Here is a 23,736-nt window from a genome sequence, read left to right on the forward strand (position 1 = left end):
CTAATTGATCATTAGAAACCCTTTTGCAATTATGTTAGCACAGCTGAAAACTGTCGTGCTTATTAAAGGAGCAATAAAACTGGCCTTCTTTAGACTAGTTGAGTATCTGGAGAATCAGCATTTGTGGGTTTGATCACAGGCTCAAAATGGCCAGAAACAAAGCCTTTTCTTCTGAAACTCGTCAGTCTATTCTTGTTCGGAGAAATGAAGGCTATTCCATGCGAGAAATTGCCAAGAAACTGAAGATCTCGTACAACGCTGTGTACTACTCCCTTCACAGAACAACGCAAACTGGAACTAACCAGAATAGAAAGAGGAGTGGGGGCCAGGTGCACAACTGAGCAAGAGGACAAGTACATTAGAGTGTCAGTTTAAGAAACAGATGCCTCACAAGTCCTCAACAGGCAGCTTTATTAAATAGTACCACAAAACACCAGTCTCAACGTCAACAGTGACCGGGATGCTGGCCTTCTAGGCAGAGTTCCTCTGTCCAGTGTCTGTGTTCTTTTGCCCGTCTTAATCTTTTATTTTTATTGGGCTGTCTGAGATATGGCTTTTTCTTTGCAACTCTGCCTAGAAGGCCAGCATCCCGGAGTCGCCTCTTCACTGTTGACGTTGAGATTGGTGTTTTGCGGGTACTATTTAATGAAGCTGCCAATTGAGGACTTGCAGCCCAAAACAATGCTCCACAGAGTTCAAGTAACAGACGCATCTCAACATCAACTGTTCAGAGGAGACTACATAAAACCGGCCTTCATGGTCGAATTGCTGCAAAAAAAACACTACTAAAGGACATCAATAAGAAGAAGAGACTTGTTTGGTCCAAGAAACACGAGCTAAGGACATTAGACCGGTGGAAATCTGTCCTTCAGTTTGATGTCCAAATTTGAGATTTTTGGTTCCAACCGCCATGTCTTTGTGAGACGCAGAGTAGGTGAACGGATGATCTCCGCATGTGCGGTTCCCAACGTGAAGCATGGAGGAGGAGGTGTGATGATGTGGGGTGCTTTGCTGGTGAGACTGTCAGTGATTTATTTAGAATTCAAGGCACACTTAACCAGCATGGCTACCACAGAATTCGGCAGTGATACGTCATCCCATCTGGTTTGCACTTAGTGGGACTATAATTTGTTTTCAAACAGGACAATGACCCAACACACCTGTAAGGGCTATTTGACCAATAAGGAGAGTGATGGAGTTCTGCATCAGATAACCTGGCCTCCACAATCACCCGACCTCAACCCAATTGAGATGGTTTGGGATGAGTTGGACCGCAGAGTGAATGAAAAGCAGCCAACAAGTACTCAGCATATGTGGAACTCCTTCAAGACTGTTAGAAAAACATTCCAGGTGGAGCTGGTTGAGAGAATGCCAAGAGTGTGCAAAGCTGTCATCAAGGCAAAGGGTGGTTACTTTGAAGAATCTCATATATAAAATATATTTGTTAACACTTTTCTGGTTACTACATGATTCAATATGTGTTATTTAATCGTTTTTAACTATTATACTACAATGCAGAAAATAGTAAAAATAAAGAAAAACACTTGAATGAGTAGGTGTGGAAAACTTTTGACTGGTACTGTATATACAAAATATGTGGACACCCCTTCAAATTAGTGAATTCGGCTATTTCAGCCACATCCGTTGCTGACAGATGTAAATTGAGCACACAGCCATGCAATCTCCATAGAAGATTATGGATGATACTTTCCAAAAAGTAAGTTTGTCAAATTTCTGCCCTGCTAGAGCTGCCCCGGTCAACTGTAAGTGCTGTTATTGTGAAGTGGAAATGTCTAGGAGCAATAACGGCTCAGCCGCAAAGTGGTAGGCCACACAATCTTACAGAACGGGACTGGCGAGTGCAGAAGTGTGTAGCGCGTAAAAATCATCTGTCCTCGGTTGCAACACTCACTACCAAGTTCCAAACTGCCTCTGGAAGCAACATCAGCACAATAACTGTTTGTCGGGAGCTTCCTGAAATGGGTTTCCATGGCCCAGCAGCCGCCCGCAAGACTAAGATCACCATGCGCAATGCTGGAGTGGTGTAAAGCTCACCGCCATTGGACTCTGGAGCAGTTGAAACACGTTCTCTGGAGTGAAGAATCACGCTTCACCATCTGGCAGCCCGACGGACAAATCTGAGTTTGGCGGATGCCAGGAGAACGCTACATGCCCCAATGCATAGTGCCAACTGTAAAGTTTGGTGGAGGAGAAATAATGGTCTGGGGCTGTTTTCAAGGTTTGGGCTAGGCTCCTTAGTTCCAATTATACAAAATCTTAATGCTACAGGACATAAGGACATTCTAGACGATTCTGTGCTTCCCACATTGTGACAACAGTTTGGGGAAGGCCTTTTACTGTTTCAGCATGACAATGCCCCCGTGCACAAAGCGAGGTCCATACAGAAAGGGTTTGTCAAGATCGGTGTGGAAGAACTTCACTGGCCTTCACAAAGCCCTGACCTCAACCCCGTCGAACACCTTTGGGATGAATTGGAACGCCGACTGCGAGCCAGTCCTAATCGCCCAACATCAGTGCCCGACTTCACTAATGTTCTTGTGGCTGAACGGAAGCAAGTCCCCACAGCAATGTTCCAACATCTAGTGGAAAGCCTTCCCAGAAGAGTGGAGGCTGTTATAGCAGCAATGTTCCAACATCTAGTGGAAAGCCTTCCCAGAAGAGTGGAGGCTGTTATAGCAGCAATGTTCCAACATCTAGTGGAAAGCCTTCCCAGAAGAGTGGAGGCTGTTATAGCAGCAATGTTCCAACATCTAGTGGAAAGCCTTCCCAGAAGAGTGGAGGCTGTTATAGCAGCAATGTTCCAACATCTAGTGGAAAGCCTTCCCAGAAGAGTGGAGGCTGTTATAGCAGCAATGTTCCAACATCTAGTGGAAAGCCTTCCCAGAAGAGTGGAGGCTGTTATGGCAGCAATGTTCCAACATCTAGTGGAAAGCCTTCCCAGAAGAATGGAGGCTGTTATAGCAGCAATGTTCCAACATCTAGTGGAAAGCCTACCCAGAAGAGTGGAGGCTGTTATGGCAGCAATGTTCCAACATCTAGTGGAAAGCCTTCCCAGAAGAATGGAGGCTGTTATAGCAGCAATGTTTCAACATCTAGTGGAAAGCCTTCCCAGAAGAGTGGAGGCTGTTATAGCAGCAAAGTTCCAACATCTAGTGGAAAGCCTTCCCAGAAGAGTGGAGGCTGTTATAGCAGCAATGTTCCAACATCTAGTGGAAAACCTTCCCAGAAGAGTGGAGGCTGTTATAGCAGCAATGTTCCAACATCTAGTGGAAAACCTTCCCAGAAGAGTGGAGGCTGTTATAGCAGCAATGTTCCAACATCTAGTGGAAAACCTTCCCAGAAGAGTGGAGGCTGTTATAGCAGCAATGTTCCAACATCTAGTGGAAAACCTTCCCAGAAGAGTGGAGGCTGTTATAGCAGCAATGTTCCAACATCTAGTGGAAAGCCTTCCCAGAAGAGTGGAGGCTGTTATAGCAGCAATGTTCCAACATCTAGTGGAAAACCTTCCCAGAAGAGTGGAGGCTGTTATAGCAGCAATGTTCCAACATCTAGTGGAAAACCTTCCCAGAAGAGTGGAGGCTGTTATAGCAGCAATGTTCCAACATCTAGTGGAAAACCTTCCCAGAAGAGTGGAGGCTGTTATAGCAGCAATGTTCCAACATCTAGTGGAAAACCTTCCCAGAAGAGTGGAGGCTGTTATAGCAGCAATGTTCCAACATCTAGTGGAAAGCCTTCCCAGAAGAGTGGAGGCTGTTATAGCAGCAAAGGGGACCAACTCCATATTAATGCACATGATTTTGGAAGGAGATGTTTTTAAGGCCCTCGGATCAATTTTCCCCAATTATATATTTTTTTAACTCAGTTGGGGTCTGAAATTACTGTTGCGAGTTAGAATAATAGAATACACAAGGTGCAATTGTTTTATTTGATTGTGCATCAGCAGTTTTTCTCCTATGTCAGTCACTGATAGTCAGTCAATTAGCCCATGTCAGCAATACTTTTTTAGATTGCTAAGTAAGTGTAGCAGTCAGCTATCTAAATGCCACGTGTGCACCCTCTCCGGCGTCTAGGTCACCAGGCTGCTCGTTATGGCGCACACCTGTCACCATTGTTGCGCGCACCTGCGCGTCATCAGACTCACCTGGACTCCATCACTTCCCTGATTACATTCCCTATATATGTCACTCCCTTTGGTTCCTTCCCCAGGTGTTATTGTTTCTGTTCCTGTGTCATGTCTGTGCGTTGTTTGTGTCTCTTATTTTGTATTATGTTGTGTTTATTTATTAAAACCCTCACTCCCTGAACTTGCTTCCTGACTCTTAGCGCACTTCTTTACACTGAACTTGTTATCATGGTCGAATTACCAGCGGGGGAGCCGCTAGGTTAACGAAGCCCTAGCTGGGATGATACTGTAGTTTAGCCTGTGTATAAGTTAACTAAGCCCTAGATGGGATGTGACTGTAGTTTAACCTGTGTATAAGTTAACTAAGCCCTAGCTGGGATGATACTGTAGTTTAGCCTGTGTATAAGTTAACTAAGCCCTAGCTGGGATGATACTGTAGTTTAGCCTGTGTATAAGTTAACTAAGCCCTAGCTGGGATGTGACTGTAGTTTAGCCTGTGTATAAGTTAACTAAGCCCTAGCTGGGATAATGATGTAGTTTAGCCTGTGTGTAAGTTAACTAAGCCCTAGCTGGGATAATGATGTAGTTTAGCCTGTGTGTAAGTTAACTAAGCCCTAGCTGGGATGATATTGTAGTTTAGCCTGTGTATAAGTTAACTAAGCCCTAGCTGGGATGTGACTGTAGTTTAGCCTGTGTATAAGTTAACTAAGCCCTAGCTGGGATGTGACTGTAGTTTAGCCTGTGTATAAGTTAACTAAGCCCTAGCTGGGATGTGACTGTAGTTTAGCCTGTGTATAAGTTAACTAAGCCCTAGCTGGGACGATACTGTAGTTTAGCCTGTGTATAAGTTAACTAAGCCCTAGCTGGGATGTGACTGTAGTTTAGCCTGTGTATAAGTTAACTAAGCCCTAGCTGGGATGTGACTGTAGTTTAGCCTGTGTATAAGTTAACTAAGCCCTAGCTGGGATGATACTGTAGTTTAGCCTGTGTATAAGTTAACTAAGCCCTAGCTGGGATGTGACTGTAGTTTAGCCTGTGTATAAGTTAACTAAGCCCTAGCTGGGATGTGACTGTAGTTTAGTCTGTGTATAAGTTAACTAAGCCCTAGCTGGGATGTGACTGTAGTTTAGCCTGTGTATAAGTTAACTAAGCCCTAGCTGGGACGATACTGTAGTTTAGCCTGTGTATAAGTTAACTAAGCCCTAGCTGGGATGTGACTGTAGTTTAGCCTGTGTATAAGTTAACTAAGCCCTAGCTGGGATGTGACTGTAGTTTAGCCTGTGTATAAGTTAACTAAGCCCTAGCTGGGATGATACTGTAGTTTAGCCTGTGTATAAGTTAACTAAGCCCTAGCTGGGATGTGACTGTAGTTTAGCCTGTGTATAAGTTAACTAAGCCCTAGCTGGGATGTGACTGTAGTTTAGCCTGTGTATAAGTTAACTAAGCCCTAGCTGGGATGTGACTGTAGTTTAGCCTGTGTATAAGTTAACTAAGCCCTAGCTGGGATGTGACTGTAGTTTAGCCTGTGTATAAGTTAACTAAGCCCTAGCTGGGACGATACTGTAGTTTAGCCTGTGTATAAGTTAACTAAGCCCTAGCTGGGATGATACTATAGTTTAGCCTGTGTATAAGTTAACTAAGCCCTAGCTGGGATGTGACTGTAGTTTAGCCTGTGTATAAGTTAACTAAGCCCTAGCTGGGATGATACTGTAGTTTAGCCTGTGTATAAGTTAACTAAGCCCTAGCTGGGATGTGACTGTAGTTTAGCCTGTGTATAAGTTAACTAAGCCCTAGCTGGGATGATACTGTAGTTTAGCCTGTGCATAAGTTAACTAAGCCCTAGCTGGGATGTGACTGTAGTTTAGCCTGTATATAAGTTAACTAAGCCCTAGCTGGGATGTGACTGTAGTTTAGTCTGTGTATAAGTTAACTAAGCCCTAGCTGGGATGTGACTGTAGTTTAGCCTTTTACCACTAGAACTTAAGTACGTTACACCACTAGAACTTAAGCACGTTACACCACTAGAACTTAAGTACTTTACACCACTAGAACTTAAGTACGTTACACCACTAGAAAGCGGTTAGACACTTACCATAAGTTGCAGTTCTCTTTGTATGTCTGTCCTGAGAGGAATTTGTGTCCGTTTCTTTCACAGGTGCCTGGAATGAAACAAAAGGAGAAAATTGAATAAGATGGTGCCAGTGGATAGGATCACACCAATGATTACTTTGATCCTGTTGTGGTGGAAGATCTGAGAGGATGACTTAAAGAATCACAACACTTCCATTGATACACTACACAATTCCATTGATACACACTACATACTACAGACAAACACTACAGACACACACTACACACTACGGACACACACTACACACTACAGACACACACCACAGACACACACTAAACACGACATACTACAGACACGCATTCTACACTCCACACTCCACACTCCACACTACAGACACACACTAGATACTACATACTACAGACACACACTGCACACTCCACACTACCGACACACACTACATACTACAGACACACACTACATACTACAGACACACACTACACGCTACACACTACAGACACACACTCTACACTACAGACACACACTACACTACAGACACACGCCACTACAGACACACACTCCACACTACAGGCACACACTACACCACAGACACACACTGCACACTACAGACACACACTACACTACAGACACACACTACACATTACAGACACACAATACACGCCAGATACACACTACACTACCGACACACACTCCATACTACAGACACACACTCCCCACCACGGACACACACTCCATACTACAGACACACACTCTACACTCTACACTACACACTACACTACAGACACACACTCCACTCTACATGCACACACTCTGCATTACACACTCCATACTACAGACACATACTCTACACTACACACTAGGCACTCCACACTACAGACACACACTCAATATTACACACTACAGACACACACTACACCCCCCCCCCCCCCTCTAGTGAGAGAATTGACAGTAACACCCTGATGTGAGGTGTATAGTAGTGTGTAGGGTCTGGGAACCCTGAGCTTCAGTAATCTGCTGTTGGAATGTCCTGTTGGCTTTTGGCCTGTGTTTCCCAGAATATCAGGTCCCCATCATGCCTTAATGAGCTTAACACACACACACACACACACACACACACACACACACACACACACACACACACACACACACACACACACACACACACACACACACACACACACACACACACACACACACAGTTGAAGTCGGAAGTTTACATACACCTTAGCCAAATACATTTAAACTCAGTTTTTCACAATTCCTGGCATTTAATCCGAGTAAATATTCTGTTTTAGGTCAGTTAGGATCACCACTTTATTTTAAGAATGTGAAATGTCAGAATAATAGTAAAGAAAATGATTTATTTCAGCTTTTATTTCTTTCATCACATTCCCAGCGGGTCAGAAGTTTACATACACTCAATGAGTATTTGGTAGAATTGACTTTAAATTGTTTAACTTGGGTCAAACGTTTTGGGTAGCCTTCCACTTGCTTCCCACAATAAGGTGGGTGGATTTTGGCCCATTTCTCCTGACTGAGCTGGTGTAACCAGGTCAGGTTTGTAGGCCTCCTTGTTCGCACAGGCTTTTTTAGTTCTGCCCAAAAATGTTCTATAGGATTGAGGTCAGGGCTTTGTGATGGCCACTCCAATACCATGACTTTGTTGTCCTTAAGCCATTTTGCCACAAATTTGGAAGTATGCTTGGGGTCATTGTCCATTTGGAAGACGCATTTGCGACAAAGCTTTAACTTCCTGACTGATGTCTTGAGATGTTGCTTCAATATATCCACATAATTTTCCTGCCTCATGATGCCATCTATTTTGTGAAGTGCACCAGTCCCTCCTGCAGCAAGCACCCCCACAACATGATGCTGCCACCCCAAAGCACCCCCTGTTTCACGGTTGGGATGGTGTTCTTCGGCTTCGAAGCATCCCCCCTTTTCCTCCTAACAGAACGATGGTCATTATGGCCAAACAGTTCTATTCTTGTTTCATCAGACCAGAGGACATTTCTCATTTCAAAAGTACGATCTTTGTCCCCATGTGCAGTTGCAAACCGTAATCTGGCTTTTTTATGGTGGTTTTGGAGGCGTGGCTTCTTCCTTGCTGAGCGGCCTTTAAGGTTATGTCGATATAGGACTCGTTTTACTGTGGATATAGATACTTTTGTACCTGTTTCCTCCAGCATCTTCACAAGGTCCTTTGCTATTGTTCTGGGATTGATTTGCACCTTTCGCACCAAAGTACGTTCATCTCTAGGAGACAGAACGTGTCTCCTTCCTGAGCGGTATGATGGCTGTGTGGTCCCATGGTGTTTATACTGCCTGCCATTGTTTGTCCAGATGAACGTGGTACCTTCAGGCGTTTGGAAATTGCTCCCAAGGATGAACCAGGCTTGTGGAGGTCTACACTTTTGTTGTGGAGGTCTTGGCTGATTTCTTTTGATTTTCCCATGATGTCAAGCAATGAGGCACTGAGTTTGACGGTAGGCCTTGAGATACATCCACAGGTACACCTCCAATTGACTCAAATTGTGTGAATTAGCCTATCAGAAGCTTCTAAAGCCATGACATAATTTTCTGGAATTTTCCAAGCTGTTTAAAGGCACAGTCAACTTATGGTATGTAAACTTCTGACACACTGGAATTGTGATAGAGTGAATTATAAGTGAAATAATCTGTCTGTAAACAATTGTTGAAAGAATTACTTGTATCATGCACAAAGTAGATGTCCTAACCGACTTGCCAAACTATAGTTTGTTAACAAGAAATGTGTGGAGTGGTTGAAAAACGAGTTTTAATGACTTCAACCTAAGTCTATGTAAACTTCTGACTTCAATCGTATGTGTGTGTGCGCGTGAGTGCTGGTGTGTGTGTATGAACATGCCCCATGTTGTCTAGTGAGCACATACCTGCCTCGACCTCTCCCAGCCTCCTGTCCCATTCCCATCACCTATCCCTCCGTGTGCATAGCACACATTCTTTCTCCTGACCTCCATTCATACATCCTTCCCTCCCTGGCCTCCCCCTCCCTCTGTCTCAGACTAATAAGAAGACCACTGTTTTTGGTCTATTCTCAGGTACGGCCCTGCTGCCACCTCTGCAACAACTAGCAGGGATATACTGTATGTGGAGCATAATAACCAGTGTGCTTATTCATATTTCACAGGCCAATGTGACCTCCTACCTAGATCATTATTGAATTGTAAAGCAACTGTGAGAACTGAACAAATAACTTTGCCTGTACACATAAGATTAGCAGTTGGTTATTGCCATTCATTCAGTAGTCCCATAGTAGCCACTCAGTGTGGGGCCTGTCAGTGGGGCTAGGATTAGGGTGGGGCCTGTCAGTGGGGCTAGGGTTAGGATGGGGCCTGTCAGTGGGACTAGGGTTAGGGTGGGGCCTGTCGGTGGGGCTAGGGTTAGGGTGGGGCCTGTCAGTGGGGCTAGGGTTAGGATGGGGCCTGTCAGTGGGACTAGGGTTAGGGTGGGGCCTGTCGGTGGGGCTAGGGTTAGGGTGGGGCCTGTCAGTGGGACTAGGGTTAGGGTGAGGCCTGTCGGTGGGGCTAGGATTAGGGTGGGGCCTGTCAGTGGGGCTAGGGTTAGGGTGGGGCCTGTCAGTGGGGCTAGGGTTAGGGTGGGGCCTGTCAGTGGGACTAGGGTTAGGGTGAGGCCTGTCGGTGGGGCTAGGATTAGGGTGGGGCCTGTCAGTGGGACTAGGGTTAGGGTGGGGCCTGTCAGTGGGGCTAGGGTTAGGGAGGGGCCTGTCAGTGGGGCTAGGGTTAGGATGGGGCCTGTCAGTGGGACTAGGGTTAGGGTAGGGCCTGTCAGTGGGGCTAGGGTTAGGGTAGGGCCTGTCAGTGGGGTTAGGGTTAGGGTGGGCCTGTCAGTGGGGCTAGGTTAAAGTGGGGTCTGTCAGTGGGACTAGGTTAGGATGGGGCCTGTCAGTGGGGCTAGGGTTAGGACGGGGCCTGTCAGTGGGGCTAGGGTTAGGACGGGGCCTGTCAGTGGGGCTAGGGTTAGGACGGGGCCTGTCAGTGGGGCTAGGTTAGTGGGGTATTATGCCTTTGGATACTGTACATATTTCCCTGTACTGGTCCTTTCTTTCTTAATCCTAAAAAGCAAGCCCACACACACACTCTCTACACACACACACACTCTCTACACACACACACACTCTCTCTACACACACACACTCTCTCTACACACACTCTCTACACACACACACACACACACACACACACACACACACACACACACACACACACACACACACACACACACACACACACACACACACACACACACACACACACACACACACACACACACACACACACACACTCTCTCTCCATCTTACCAATGAAAGGGGGTGAGATGCCCAGACAGTGGCCCCAGAAGTCGGGGCAGCAGTCGGAGACGGTGCGGTTACAGAACAGGTCACAGTAACAGATGGTGTCCAGGTAGGGCACCGTGCACTGATCCTCACGACCCGGGCAGCAGCCACCCCGCTGCTCGCAGTACGACCCAAACGGGTCCCTGATGCCCTCCATGTGCAGCGGGCTCATCAGCTCCCTCTTCGTCCTCCTGGATGTGCCTCTTGCCGCCATGCTCTCCACCGCCACCAGGAGGAGCACCACTGCTAATGATGCTAGAAGCTTCATTATCACCCTGACAGAAGCTAAAAAGAAGAACATCTGTGAGGATGCAGAAGTACTTCTGTAGAAAATCAGCCAATTTTCATAACCGTAGGAGAATATAGTCTAAACATAACAGTAATGGATTATTTTGGAAGAGATGAACAAAACCATGTGTTATAGGTCTAGTCCTGTAGATCATCAAGTGAGCCTAACACAGTAGGAGAATAGTCTAAATCTAACAGTAACCACTAAAGTCACCCTCAGTGGGTTATTTAACAGCTGGAGAGAGTGCTTAGGAAGACTGAGGAGGAGCAGGGGAGGAGGTAGAGGAGAAGCAGGAGGAGGAGAAGGAGCAGGAGGAGGAGAAGCAGGAGCAGGAGGAGCAGGAGTCCTGAGTTGTATGCCTACTTGGCAACGTTTCCATTCACACGGTCACAGTGGACTTTGATTGGACTCTGGCAGCAAGACCAAAATATCAACACACCTACGTGATAACACACAGGTTAATCTGGTCCTTTTATTAAACAATCCACTCACAACTTTCAACAGGGCCATATAGTATATCTAAAACATCAACTAACTGTGATAGCATACAATAACATATTTGATTTGATTTAAAGGGTGAACCTACTGTGAGCAACTGATGGTTGAAGTACTGAATTTCTTTTATCCTCTTCCTGTGTTTAATTAGATTTTTGTTGAATAAGCCTGTCATGTGGGTATAGATTATTTCAGAAGAACTAATAAGAATAGTAACATAGCACCTTTGTATGTAAAAAGTGTTTATTATCAATAAGTATGGAACATATCACTTTGTAAACTATGTAGCGTTGACATGAGTTCAAATTTCAAGCGACCTCTCTACATAGCCCTAAAAATGCTACTACTTTTCGAATGAAATCTATAGCACACAAAGAATGTGATATTTCAATTTGGACAATGCACATCTATACTTACACATGTGTATGATGGATAGAACGGTTAGGTAAAGCTACAAAGATTCAACTGCCCTATATTGTAACTGTATTTCATTTGCTTCAAGTCAGAGACTTGTTACACTGTGTCTGTGTCCCAAATTACATTCTATTCCATATAAAATGCACTACATTTGACCAGGGCCTGTACGTAAAAAGTAGTGCACTATATTATAGGGACTCGTGTGCCGTTTGGGATGCAACCTTTAAGTGGTATAGATATGGCTCTCTGGAGTCTCATTGCATAATACGTTGATGGATGTGGACACACTAAAATAGCACTGAATGCTGTACTTGACTGTTTATCTAAAGGGACATGCCATCAGGGCACAGTCAGAAACGAGGGGCATGACATTATTATCAACACCGTAGTATAATGTTATCATGTCGGTACGGAAGCAGACAAACTTCCTGCTGTCTGTCAGAGCTAATCTGTCACACTTCAGGAAATGTCCCAAAGAGCATGCTTCACTCTCTATTCTGTCTTACAGACAATATGAGCTCCACAAGTATTGGGACAGTGACACATTTTTTGTGGTTTTGCCTCTGCACTCCAGAACTTTGCATATGAAATGATACAATGACTAGGAAGTTAAAGTGCAGACTGTCAGCTTTAATTTTAGGGTATTTTTATCCATATCGGGTGAACCATTTAGAAATGACATCACTTTTTGTACATAGTCCCCCCATTATAGCGGACCAAAAGTACTGGGACAAATTCACTTATGTACACTGCTCAAAAAAATAAAGGGAACACTTAAACAACACAATGTAACTCCAAGTCAATCACACTTCTGTGAAATCAAACTGTCCACTTAGGAAGCAACACTGATTGACAATAAATTTCACATGCTGTTGTGCAAATGGAATAGACAAAAGGTGAAAATTATAGGCAATTAGCAAGACACCACCAAAAAAGGAGTGATTCTGCAGGTGGTGACCACAGACCACTTCTCAGTTCCTATGCTTCCTGGCTGATGTTTTGGTCACTTTTGAATGCTGGCGGTGCTCTCACTCTAGTGGTAGCATGAGGCGGAGTCTACAACCCACACAAGTGGCTCAGGTATTGCAGTTCATCCAGGATGGCACATCAATGCGAGCTGTGGCAAGAAGGTTAGCTGTGTCTGTCAGCGTAGTGTCCAGAGCATGGAGGCGCTACCAGGAGACAGGCCAGTACACGTTCGCGTTCCTAGGAAACTATGCAGTATTTTTTTTTTTACGTGTTATTTCTTACATTGGTACCCCAGGTAATCTTAGGTTTTATTACATACAGTCGGGAGGAACTACTGGATATAAGAGCAACGTCAACTCACCATTATTACGACCAGGAATACGACTTTCCCGAAGCGGATCCTCTGTTTTGCCCAACACCCAGGACAATGGATCGGATCCCAACCGGCGAACCAAAACAACGTCGCCTTAAAAGGGGCAGACAAAACGGTCTTCTGGTCAGGCTCCGGAGACGGGCACATCGCGCACCGCTCCTGAGCATACAACTCGCCAATGTCCAGTCTCTTGACAACAAGGTTGATGAAATCCGAGCAAGGGTAGCATTCCAGAGAGACACAAGAGACTGTAACGTTCTTTGCTTTACGGAAACATGGCTCACTCGAGACACGCTATCGGAGTCGATACAGCCAGCTGGTTTCTTCACGCATCGCGCTGACAGAAACAAGCATCTTTCTGGTAAAAAGAGGGGCGGGGGGGGGGGGGGGGGGGTATGCCCTACAATTAACGAGACGTGGTGTGATCATAACAACATACAGGAACTCAAGTCCTTCTGTTCACCTGACTTAAAATTCCTCACAATAAAATGTCGACCGCATTATCTACTAAGAGAATTCTCTTCGATTATAATCACAGCCACATATTCTCCCCCAAGCAGACACATCGACGGCCCTGAACGAACTTTATTTGACTCTATGTAAACTGGAAAGCACATATCCTGAGGCTGCATTCATTGTAGCTGGGGATTTTAACAAGGCTAATCTGAAAACAAGACTCCCTAAATTCTATCAGCATATCGATTGTGCTACCAGGGCTGGTAAAACCCTAGATCATTGTTATTCTAACTTCTGTGATGGATATAAGGCCCTCCCCCGCCTTCCTTTTGGAAAAGCTGACCCCAATTCCATTTTGTTGCTCCCAGCCTATAGACAGAGACTAAAACAGGAAGCTCCCGCGCTCAGGTCTGTTTAACGCTGGTCTGACCAATCTGATTCCACGCTTCAAGATTGCTTCGATCACGTGGATTGGGATATGTTCCGCACTGCATCAAACAACAACATTGACGAATACGCAGATTCGGTGAGCGAGTTTATTAGCAAGTGCATCGGCGATGTCGTAACCACAGCAACTATACCAGAAACCGTGGATTGATGGCAGTATTCGTGCGAAACTGAAAGTGCAAACCACTGCTTTTCACCAGGGCAAGGTGACCGGAAACATGACCGAATACAAATAGTGTAGCTATTCCCTCCGCAAGGCAATCAAACAAGCTAAGCGTCAGTATAGAGACAAAGTAGAGTCGCAAATCAACGGCTCAGACACAAGAGGTATGTGGCAGGGTCTACAGTCAATCACGGATTATAAAAAGAAAACCAGCCCCGTTGCGGACCAGGATGTCTTGCTCCCAGACAGACTAAACAACTTCTTTGCTCGCTTTGAGGACAATACAATGCCACTGACACGGCCCGCAACCAAAACCTGTGGACTCTCCTTCATTGCAGCCGACGTGAGTAAAACATTTAAACGTGTTAACCCTCGCAAGGCTGCAGACCCAGACGGCATCCCCAGCCGCGTCCTCAGAGCATGCGCAGACCAGCTGGCTGGTGTGTTTACGGACATATTCAATCAATCCTTATCCCAGTCTGCTGTTCCCACATTCTTCAAGAGGGCCACCATTGTTCCTGTTCCCAAGAAAGCTAAGGTAACTGAGCTAAACAACTACTTCCCCGTAGCACTCACTTCCGTCATCATGAAGTGCTTTGAGAGACTAGTCAAGGACCATATCACATCCACCCTACCTGACACCCTAGACCCACTCCAATTTGCTTACCGCCCCAATAGGTCCACAGACGATGCAATCGCAACCACACTGCACACTGCCCTAACCCATCTGGACAAGAGGAATACCTATGTGAGAATGCTGTTCATCGACTACAGCTCAGCATTTAACACCATAGTACCCTCCAAACTTGTCATCAAGCTCGAGATCCTGGGTCTCGACCCCGCCCTGTGCAACTGGGTACTGGACTTCCTGACGGGCCGCACCCAGGTGGTGAGGGTAGGTAACAACATCTCCACCCCGCTGATCCTCAACACTGGGGCCCCACAATGGTGTGTTCTGAGCCCTCTCCTGTACTCTCTGTTCACCCATGACTGCGTGGTCATGCACGCCTGCAACTCAATCATCAAGTTTGCAGAGGACACTACAGTGGTAGGATGGATTACCAACAATGATGAGACGGCCTACAGGGAGGAGGTGAGGGCCCTCGGAGTGTGGTGTCAGGAAAATAACCTCACACTCAACGTCAACAAAACAAAGGAGATGATCGTGGACTTCAGGAAACAGCAGAGGGAGCACCTCCCTATCCACATTGATGGGACAGTAGTGGAGAGGGTAGTAAGTTTTAAGTTCCTCGGCGTACACATCACGGACAAACTGAATTGGTCCACCCACACAGACAGCGTGGTGAAGAAGGCGCAGCCAATATATCACGGCTAAGGGCTGTATCCAGGGACTCCGAGTTGCATCGTGCTTAAGAATATCCCTTAGCTGTGGTATATTGGCAATGATGGCAGTATACCACACCCCCTCGTGCCTTATTTATTAATGATACAAGTGTTTGTGACTGAGTTGTGTGTGCCCATGTATGTGTATGTCTCGCTGTCTTTTATATGCATTGTACTGTATATTTTGATAAACATGCTCTGCCATAGCCATATAAACAGTGAGCTGCAAGAGTGTGTATGTGTGTGTGTGTGTGTGTGTGTGTGTGTGTGTGTGTGTGTGTGTGTGTGTGTGTGTGTGTGTGTGTGTGTGTGTGTGTGTGTGTGTGTGTGTGTGTCTAGTTGGTGATGGTATTGATGGTAGTTGGTGATGGTGTTGATGGTGTTTGGGGATGGTGTTGATGTTGAGGAGTGACGGATTCCATCCTAGCTGGAGGGGTGCTCTCATCTTATCTATGAACATAGACAGGGCTCTAACTCCTCTCGCTCCTCAATGAGATCCAGGTCAGGCAGCAGGCTGTTAGCCAGCCTGCCAGCTTAGTGGAGTCTGTCACCAGCACAGTCAGTGTAGTCAGCTCAGCTATCCCCATTGAGACCGTGTCTGTGCCTTGATCTAGGTTGGACAAAACTGAACATGGCGGTGTTCGCTTTAGCAATCTCACTAGAATAAAGACCGCCTCCATTCCTGTCATTATTGAAAGAAATTGTGATACCTCACATCACAAAATAGGGCTCCTTAATGTTAGATCCCTCACCTCCAAGGCAGTTAAAGTCAATGAACTAATCACTGATCATAATCTTGATGTGATTGGCCTGACTGAAACATGGCTTAAGCCTGATGAATTTACTGTGTTAAATTAGGCCTTTCCTCCTGGTTAAGCTAGTGACCATATTCCCTGCGTATCCCGCAAGGGCGGAGATTTTGATTACATTCACGATAGTATATTTCTATTTACCAAAAAAAGATTACTGCGTTTTCATCATTTGAGCTTCTAGTGATGAAATCTATGCAGCCTACTCAGTCACTTTTAATAGCTACTGTTTACAGGCCTCCTGGGCCATATACAGCGTTCCTCACTGAGTTCCCTGAATTCCTATCGGACCTTGTAGTTATGACAGATAATATTCAAATTTTGAGTGACTTTAATATTCACATGGAAAAGTCCATAGACCCACTCCAAAAGGCTTTCGAAGCCATCATCGACTCAGTGGGTCGATGACCTACTCACTGCCACAGTCAGACTCTGGACCTAGTTTTGTCCCGTGGAATAAATATTGTGGATCTTAATATTTTTCCTCATAATCCTGGACTATCGGACCACCATTTTATTATGTTTGCAATCGCAACAAACAATCTGCTCAGACCCCAACCAAGGACCATCAAAAGCTGTGCTATAAATTATTTGACAACCCAAAGATTCCTAGATGCCCTTCCAGACTCCCTCCACCTACCCAAGGGCGTCAGAGTACAAAAATCCGTTAGCCACCTAACTGAGGAACTAAATTTAACCTTGCGTAATATCCTAGATGCAGTTGCACCCCTAAAAACACAAAAACATTTGTCTTAAAAAACTAGCTCTCTGGTATTCAGAAAATCAGACCAAGGCTCTGTCCTCGTGCTCCTAGACCTTAGTGCTGCTTGATACCATCGATCACCACATTCTTTTGGAGAGATTGGAAACCCAAATTGGTCTACACGGACACGTTCTGGCCTGGATTAGATCTTATCTGTCGAAAAGATATCAGTTGTCTTTGTGGATGGTTTGTCCTCTGACAAATCAAATGTACATTTCGGTGTTCCTCAAGGTTCTGTTTTAGGACCACTATTGCTTTCACTAAATATTTTACCTCTTGGTGCTAAAAATCTGAAACATAATGTTAACTTTCACTGCTATGCAGACGATACACAGCTGTACATTTCGATGAAACATGGGGATGTCCCAAAATTGCCCTCCCTGGAAGCCAGTGTTTCAGACATAAGGAAGTAGATGGCGGCAAATATTTTACTTTTAAACTCGGACAAAACAGAGATGCTAGTTCTAGGTCCCAAGAAACAAAGAGATCTTCTGTTGGATCTGACAATTCATCTTGATGGTTGTAAAGTCGTCTGAAATAAAACTGTGACGGACCTCGGTGTTACGCTGGACCCTGATCTCTCTTTTGACGAACATATTAAGACTGTTTCGAGGACAGCTTTTTTAAATCTACGTAACATTGCAAAAATCTGAAACCTTCTGTCCAAAAATGATGCAAAAAAATGTATCCATGCTTTTGTCACTTCTAGATTAGACTACTGCAATGCTCTACTTTCCGGCTACCCAGAACAGCACAAAAAAAACTTCAGTTAGTGCTAAACACGGCTGCTAGAATCTTGACTAGAACCAAAAAGTGTGATCATATTACTCCAGTGCTAGCCTCTCTACACTGGCTTCTCTGTCTCGACCTTTAAGTCTGTCCGGTTCCCCTCTCTCCACTGGGATTCTCTGCCTCTAACCCTATTACAGGGGCTGAGTCACTGGCTTACTGGTGCTCTTCCATGCCGTCCCTAGGAGGGGTGCATCACTTGAGTGGGTTGAGTCACTAACGTGATCTTCCTGCCCGGGTTGGCGCCCCCCTTGGGTTCGTGCCGTGGGGGAGATCTTTGTGGGCTATACTCGGCCTTGTCTCAGGGTAGTACGTTGGTGGTTTGAAGATATCCCTCTAGTGGTGAGGGGGCTGTTGCACCCTCTACAACCACTGTGATTATTATTATTTGACCCTGCTGGTTATCTATGAACGTTTAAACGTCTTAGCCATGTACTGTTATAATCTCCACCCAGCACAGCCAGAAGAGGACTGGCCCCCCCTCAGAGCCTGTTTCCTCTCAAGGTTTCTTCTTAGGTTCCTGCCTTTTTTGGGAGTTTTTCCTAGCCACCGTGCTTCTACATCTGCATTGCTTTCTGTTTGGGGTTTTAGGCTGGGTTTCTGTATAGCACTTTGTGACATCGGCTGATGTAAAAAGGGCTTAATAAATACATTTGATTTGATGGTGGTTGGGGATGGTGGTGTTGATGGTACTGGTGATGGTGTTTATGGCAGTTGGTGGTGATGGTGGTTGATGATGGTGTTGATGGTAGTTGGTGATGATGGTTGATGATGGTATTGATGGTGGTGTTGTTGATGGTAGTTGGTGATGGTGTTGATGGTTGTTGATGATGGTGTTGATGTTACTGGTGATGGTATTGATGGTCGTTGGTGATGGTGGTTGGTGATGGTGTTGATGGTAGTGGTGATGGTGTTGATGGTAGTGGTGATGGTGTTGATAGTTATTGGTGATGGTGTTGATGGTGGTTTGTGATGGTGGTTGTGGATGGTGGTTGTGGATGGTGGTTGGTGATGGTGTGTGTGTGCACCAGCTAAAGGCACAGACATGCAGTAAACTGCACAGTAAAGAAACACCCACCATCCCCAACCACTATCACCACTACCATCAACACCATCACCAATAACTATCAACACCATCACCACTACCATCAACACCATCACCAACCACCAACCACCATCACCAACCACCATCAACCACCATCACCAACCACCATCAACATCATCCTAAACCACCATCACCAACCACCATCACCAACTACCATCACCAACTACCATCGACACCATCACCAACCACCAACAGCACCATCACCAAACACCATCACCAACCACCATCACCAACCACCATCACCAACTAACATCACCAACTACCATCACCAACCACCATCAACACCATCACCAACCACCATCACCAACTACCATCAATACCATCACCAACCACCATCACCAATAAACATCATCACCATCACATCACAAACCACCATCAACACAATCACCAACTACCATAAACACCATCATCAACCACCATCAAAACCATCACTAACTACACACACACACACACACAAGCACACACAGACAAACCATCAGCCCCAACACCATCACCAACCACCACCAACACCATCACCAACCACCATCACCAACCAACATCACCAACCGCCACTACCATCATCACCAACCACCATCACCAACCACCAACAATACCATCATCAAATACCGTCACCAATAAACATCATCACCATCACCAACCACCATCACCAACTACCATCAACACCATCATCAACCCCCATCACCAATAAACATCACCCCCATCACCAACCACCATCGCCAATCACCAACTACCATCAACACCATCATCAACCATCATCACCAATAAACATCACCCCCATCACCAACCACCATCACCAACTACCATCAACACCATCATCAACCCCCATCACCAATAAACATCACCCCCATCACCAACCACCATCACCAACTACCATCAACACCATCATCAACCACCATCACCAATAAACATCACCCCCATCACCAACCACCATCGCCAATCACCAACTACCATCAACACCATCATCAACCATCATCAATACCATCACCAATCAACATCATCATCACAAACCACCATCAACACCATCACCAACTACCATCAACACCATCATCAACCACCATCAATACCATCACCAATCAACATCATCATCACAAACCACCATCAACACCATCACCAACTACCATCAACACCATCATCAACCACCATCAATACCATCACCAAAAAACATCATCACCATCACCATCACCAATCACCAACCACCATCACCAACCACCATCAACACCACAACCAACTACCATCACAACCATCAACAACTACACACACACACACACACAAGCACACACAGACAAACCATCAGCCCCATCACCATCACCATCACAAACCACCATCAACACCATCACCAACTGCCATCAACACCATCATCAACCACCATCAATACCATCACCAAAAAACATCATCACCATCACCATCACCAATCACCAACCACCATCACCAACCACCATCAACACCATCACCAACTACCATCACAACCATCAACAACTACACACACACACACACACAAGCACACACAGACAAACCATCAGCCCCATCACCATCACCACCACCATCAGTCACCATCAACAAATCACAGGTCAACTCTATGTACTGTAAATGGACATGTGACCAGAATGACCATATCAAAGGGCAAATTATACACTGCTCAAAAAAATAAAGGGAACACTTAAACAACACAATGTAACTCCTAGTCAATCACACTTCTGTGAAGTCAAACTGTCCACTTAGGAAGCAACACTGATTGACAATAAATTTCACATGCTGTTGTGCAAATGGAATAGACAAAAGGTGGAAATTATAGGAAATTAGCAAGACACCCCCAAAAAAGGAGTGATTCTGCAGGTGGTGACCACAGACCACTTCTCAGTTCCTATGCTTCCTGGCTGATGTTTTGGTCACTTTTGAATGCTGGCGGTGCTCTCACTCTAGTGGTAGCATGAGACGGAGTCTACAACCCACACAAGTGGCTCAGGTAGTGCAGCTCATCCAGGATGGCACATCAATGCGAGCTGTGGCAAAAAGGTTTGCTGTGTCTGTCAGCGTAGTGTCCAGAGCAGGGAGGCGCTACCAGGAGACAGGCCAGTACATCAGGAGACGTGGAGGAGGCCGTAGGAGGGCAACAACCCAGCAGCAGGACCGCTACCTCCGCCTTTGTGCAAGGAGGTGCACTGCCAGAGCCCTGCAAAATGACCTCCAGCAGGCTTCCTAATTGCCTATAATTTTCACCTTCTGTCTATTCCATTTGCACAACAGCATGTGAAATTTATTGTCAATCAGTGTTGCTTCCTAAGTGGACAGTTTGATTTCACATAAGTGTGATTGACTTGGAGTTACATTGTGTTGTTTAAGTGTTCCCTTTATTTTTTTGAGCAGTGTATCACATGTTTTCCCTACATGATCTGTTAGAAACATTTGGGAAGACAATGACCAACTCAGAGGAGAAGAGGTGGTCTGAGGCAAAAGGCAAAAGAAATATATATATTTTAAAGGAAAACGGCCTGTATGGTGCAAATACAGCAAATACTGTCCATTATTGATTAAGCCAAGTAAACCTAATGATCAGTAAACCTATTGATCAGTAAACCTATTGATCAGTAAACCTAATGATCAGTAAACCTATTGATCAGTAAACCTATTGATCAGTAGAACCTAATGATCAGTAAATCTAATGATCAGTAAACCTATTGATCAGTAAACCTATTGATCAGTAAACCTATGGATCAGTAAATCTAATGATCAGTAAACCTATTGATCAGTAAACCTATTGATCAGTAAATCTAATGATCAGTAAACCTATTGATTGGTAAACCTATTGATCAGTAAACCTAATGATCAGTAAACCTATTGATCAGTAAACCTAATGATCAGTAAACCTATTGATCAGTAAACCTATTGATCAGTAAATATATGTCATTTGAGGTCTCACTTGCTAATCAAACTTTCCTTTTGTAGATGACAGCTTTGTCTTGTGTATCTAATCCCTGTGAACATGACATGGTCTGCTGGTTCCAGTCTGGTTCCAGTCTGGCACGGGAGCGCCTCAGACATACAGAATGGCACAGTGCTGCAGTACTGTAGACAGCTATAGCCTTGCTGCCCCCCCCCCCCCCAGCACAATTTTTCTTTTTTACGGTGCCTCTTCATAAGCAAGCCATCAAAGCCACTGCGCACGGAGACACAGTCCAAAGACAAAGTTAACAGTAATCATAGTATGTAGGATACATAACAATCTGTACTCGACACTTTCAGACATTTTTATGGCACTTTCATGGCACATATTCAAATCTCATATGTTAGTATTATATGTGGGTTACATTACTGTTGTCATGTCCGTCTGACACCGTCTGACACCACACCATGAAACAAACTACCCACAGAATCGGATTAGGAAACCTGTACATAACTGAACCAAAATGCTTGTTACAGATACACTATCATAAAACTAGCATAGCAAGGAAATCCAACTAGTTCGTAAACATACAATTTATTTAGTGATTTACCGTCAAAACTACTTCCAAACCTAATCCAAGCCAAGTGTAAATTTGTCCAAAACAATAGATTATGACCTGAAACCTGCACCTGCCTGATCTGGCACAGAACGAGAGAGAGGATCAGAGGAGTTAGAAAAGAGTTACGTAACAGGGGAATGAGTTCAATTAAAGGTATTCTTACCTTCTACGTGTGTTCTGGGAAATATCTCTCCCTCTTGTTGTTTGTAATCCAATGGAAAACACAGCCCTGTGAAAGCTGATATTCTTTCCTGCTGCTCTCTCCTCTCAGTAACTCATTCACCAGGTAGAGAAAGTCTGTGCCCTCTTTCTCTCACTCACTCTCTCGCTCTTCTTTCACAATGGCACTACATAGTCAGCCTGAGCCACGGAGTTCTATATACAGCCACTAAGAAAGAACAAGCCAGTCTTCCCCTCCCCCTTCACCCTCTCCCTCTCTCTCCACCCCACCCCCTTCTCTCTCTCTCTCTCTCTCTCTCTCTCTCTCTCTCTCTCTCTCTCTCTCTCTCTCTCTCTCTCTCTCTCTCTCTCTCTCCTCTCTCTCTCTCTCTCTCTCTCTCTCTCTCTCTCTCTCTCTCTCTCTCTCTCTCTCTCTCTCTCTCTCTCTCTCTCTCTCTCTGCCCTATCACCCTGTATCCTCCTTAGTATATATATCAATTAAATTGGCTTTATTGGCATGGGAATCATGTTTACTTTGCCAAACCAAGTGGAATAGATAATAAACACAAGTGAAATGAACAGTAAACATTACCCTCACAAATGTTTCAAAAGAATAGAGACTCAAAACAACATAATTGGGTAGTAAAACCATGAAAGTAGTGTGCCAAAGCTGAGATATAGAGTTTAGACTGTGTTCGAATGTAAACCCAATATAAGTGTCGTGATACACTGAATTTATTTCAAAACAGAACGGAAGTACTCTGAAAAACCCAAAGTGTTTCTTCAATCTAAATCATTGTGTTTTTAAGAGTGTTGTGAAAACACTTGTTGGTGTTTCAATGCATGTAAAAGGTAACATCCAAACACAAAATGTTTTGCCAAACTGTGTCTCATATAATCAAATGTTTTTACATTTCAAATGGTTTACAGCATTGAATATTGATAGAATTTGTCAATATTTTGATTAACATTTTAAAGAAGACACTAGGAATTAAATAGTTTCCTAGGGTAGACTTTGGCACTAATTAT

The 23,736-nt window shown here is 44.8% G+C and overlaps 1 protein-coding gene across 4 annotated transcripts in view; it reads right to left on the reverse strand.

Annotated features, from left to right (window-relative positions):
- The window catches only part of LOC129820152 (tubulointerstitial nephritis antigen-like), a 55,414-nt gene extending 32,490 nt beyond the window's left edge, over positions 1–22,924 (reverse strand). The window contains exons 1-3 of one of the 4 annotated variants that reach the window (XM_055877085.1): positions 22,712–22,924; positions 10,594–10,914; positions 6,237–6,303 (exon numbers count right to left, since the gene is read on the reverse strand). In XM_055877085.1, coding sequence (XP_055733060.1) covers positions 6,237–6,303; positions 10,594–10,897 — 371 coding nt within the window. In that variant the 5' untranslated portion in view covers positions 10,898–10,914; positions 22,712–22,924. Of the gene's footprint in view, positions 1–6,236; positions 6,304–10,593; positions 10,915–13,160; positions 13,228–21,965; positions 22,103–22,539; positions 22,654–22,711 lie in introns of those variants that run through there. The other 3 variants (XM_055877086.1, XM_055877088.1, XM_055877087.1) reach the window with 3 other exon arrangements.
- Positions 22,925–23,736: the final 812 nt, after the last annotated feature.

Source organism: Salvelinus fontinalis, chromosome 22, assembly GCF_029448725.1.
Source record: "Salvelinus fontinalis isolate EN_2023a chromosome 22, ASM2944872v1, whole genome shotgun sequence".
Lineage (NCBI taxonomy): Eukaryota > Metazoa > Chordata > Actinopteri > Salmoniformes > Salmonidae > Salvelinus > Salvelinus fontinalis.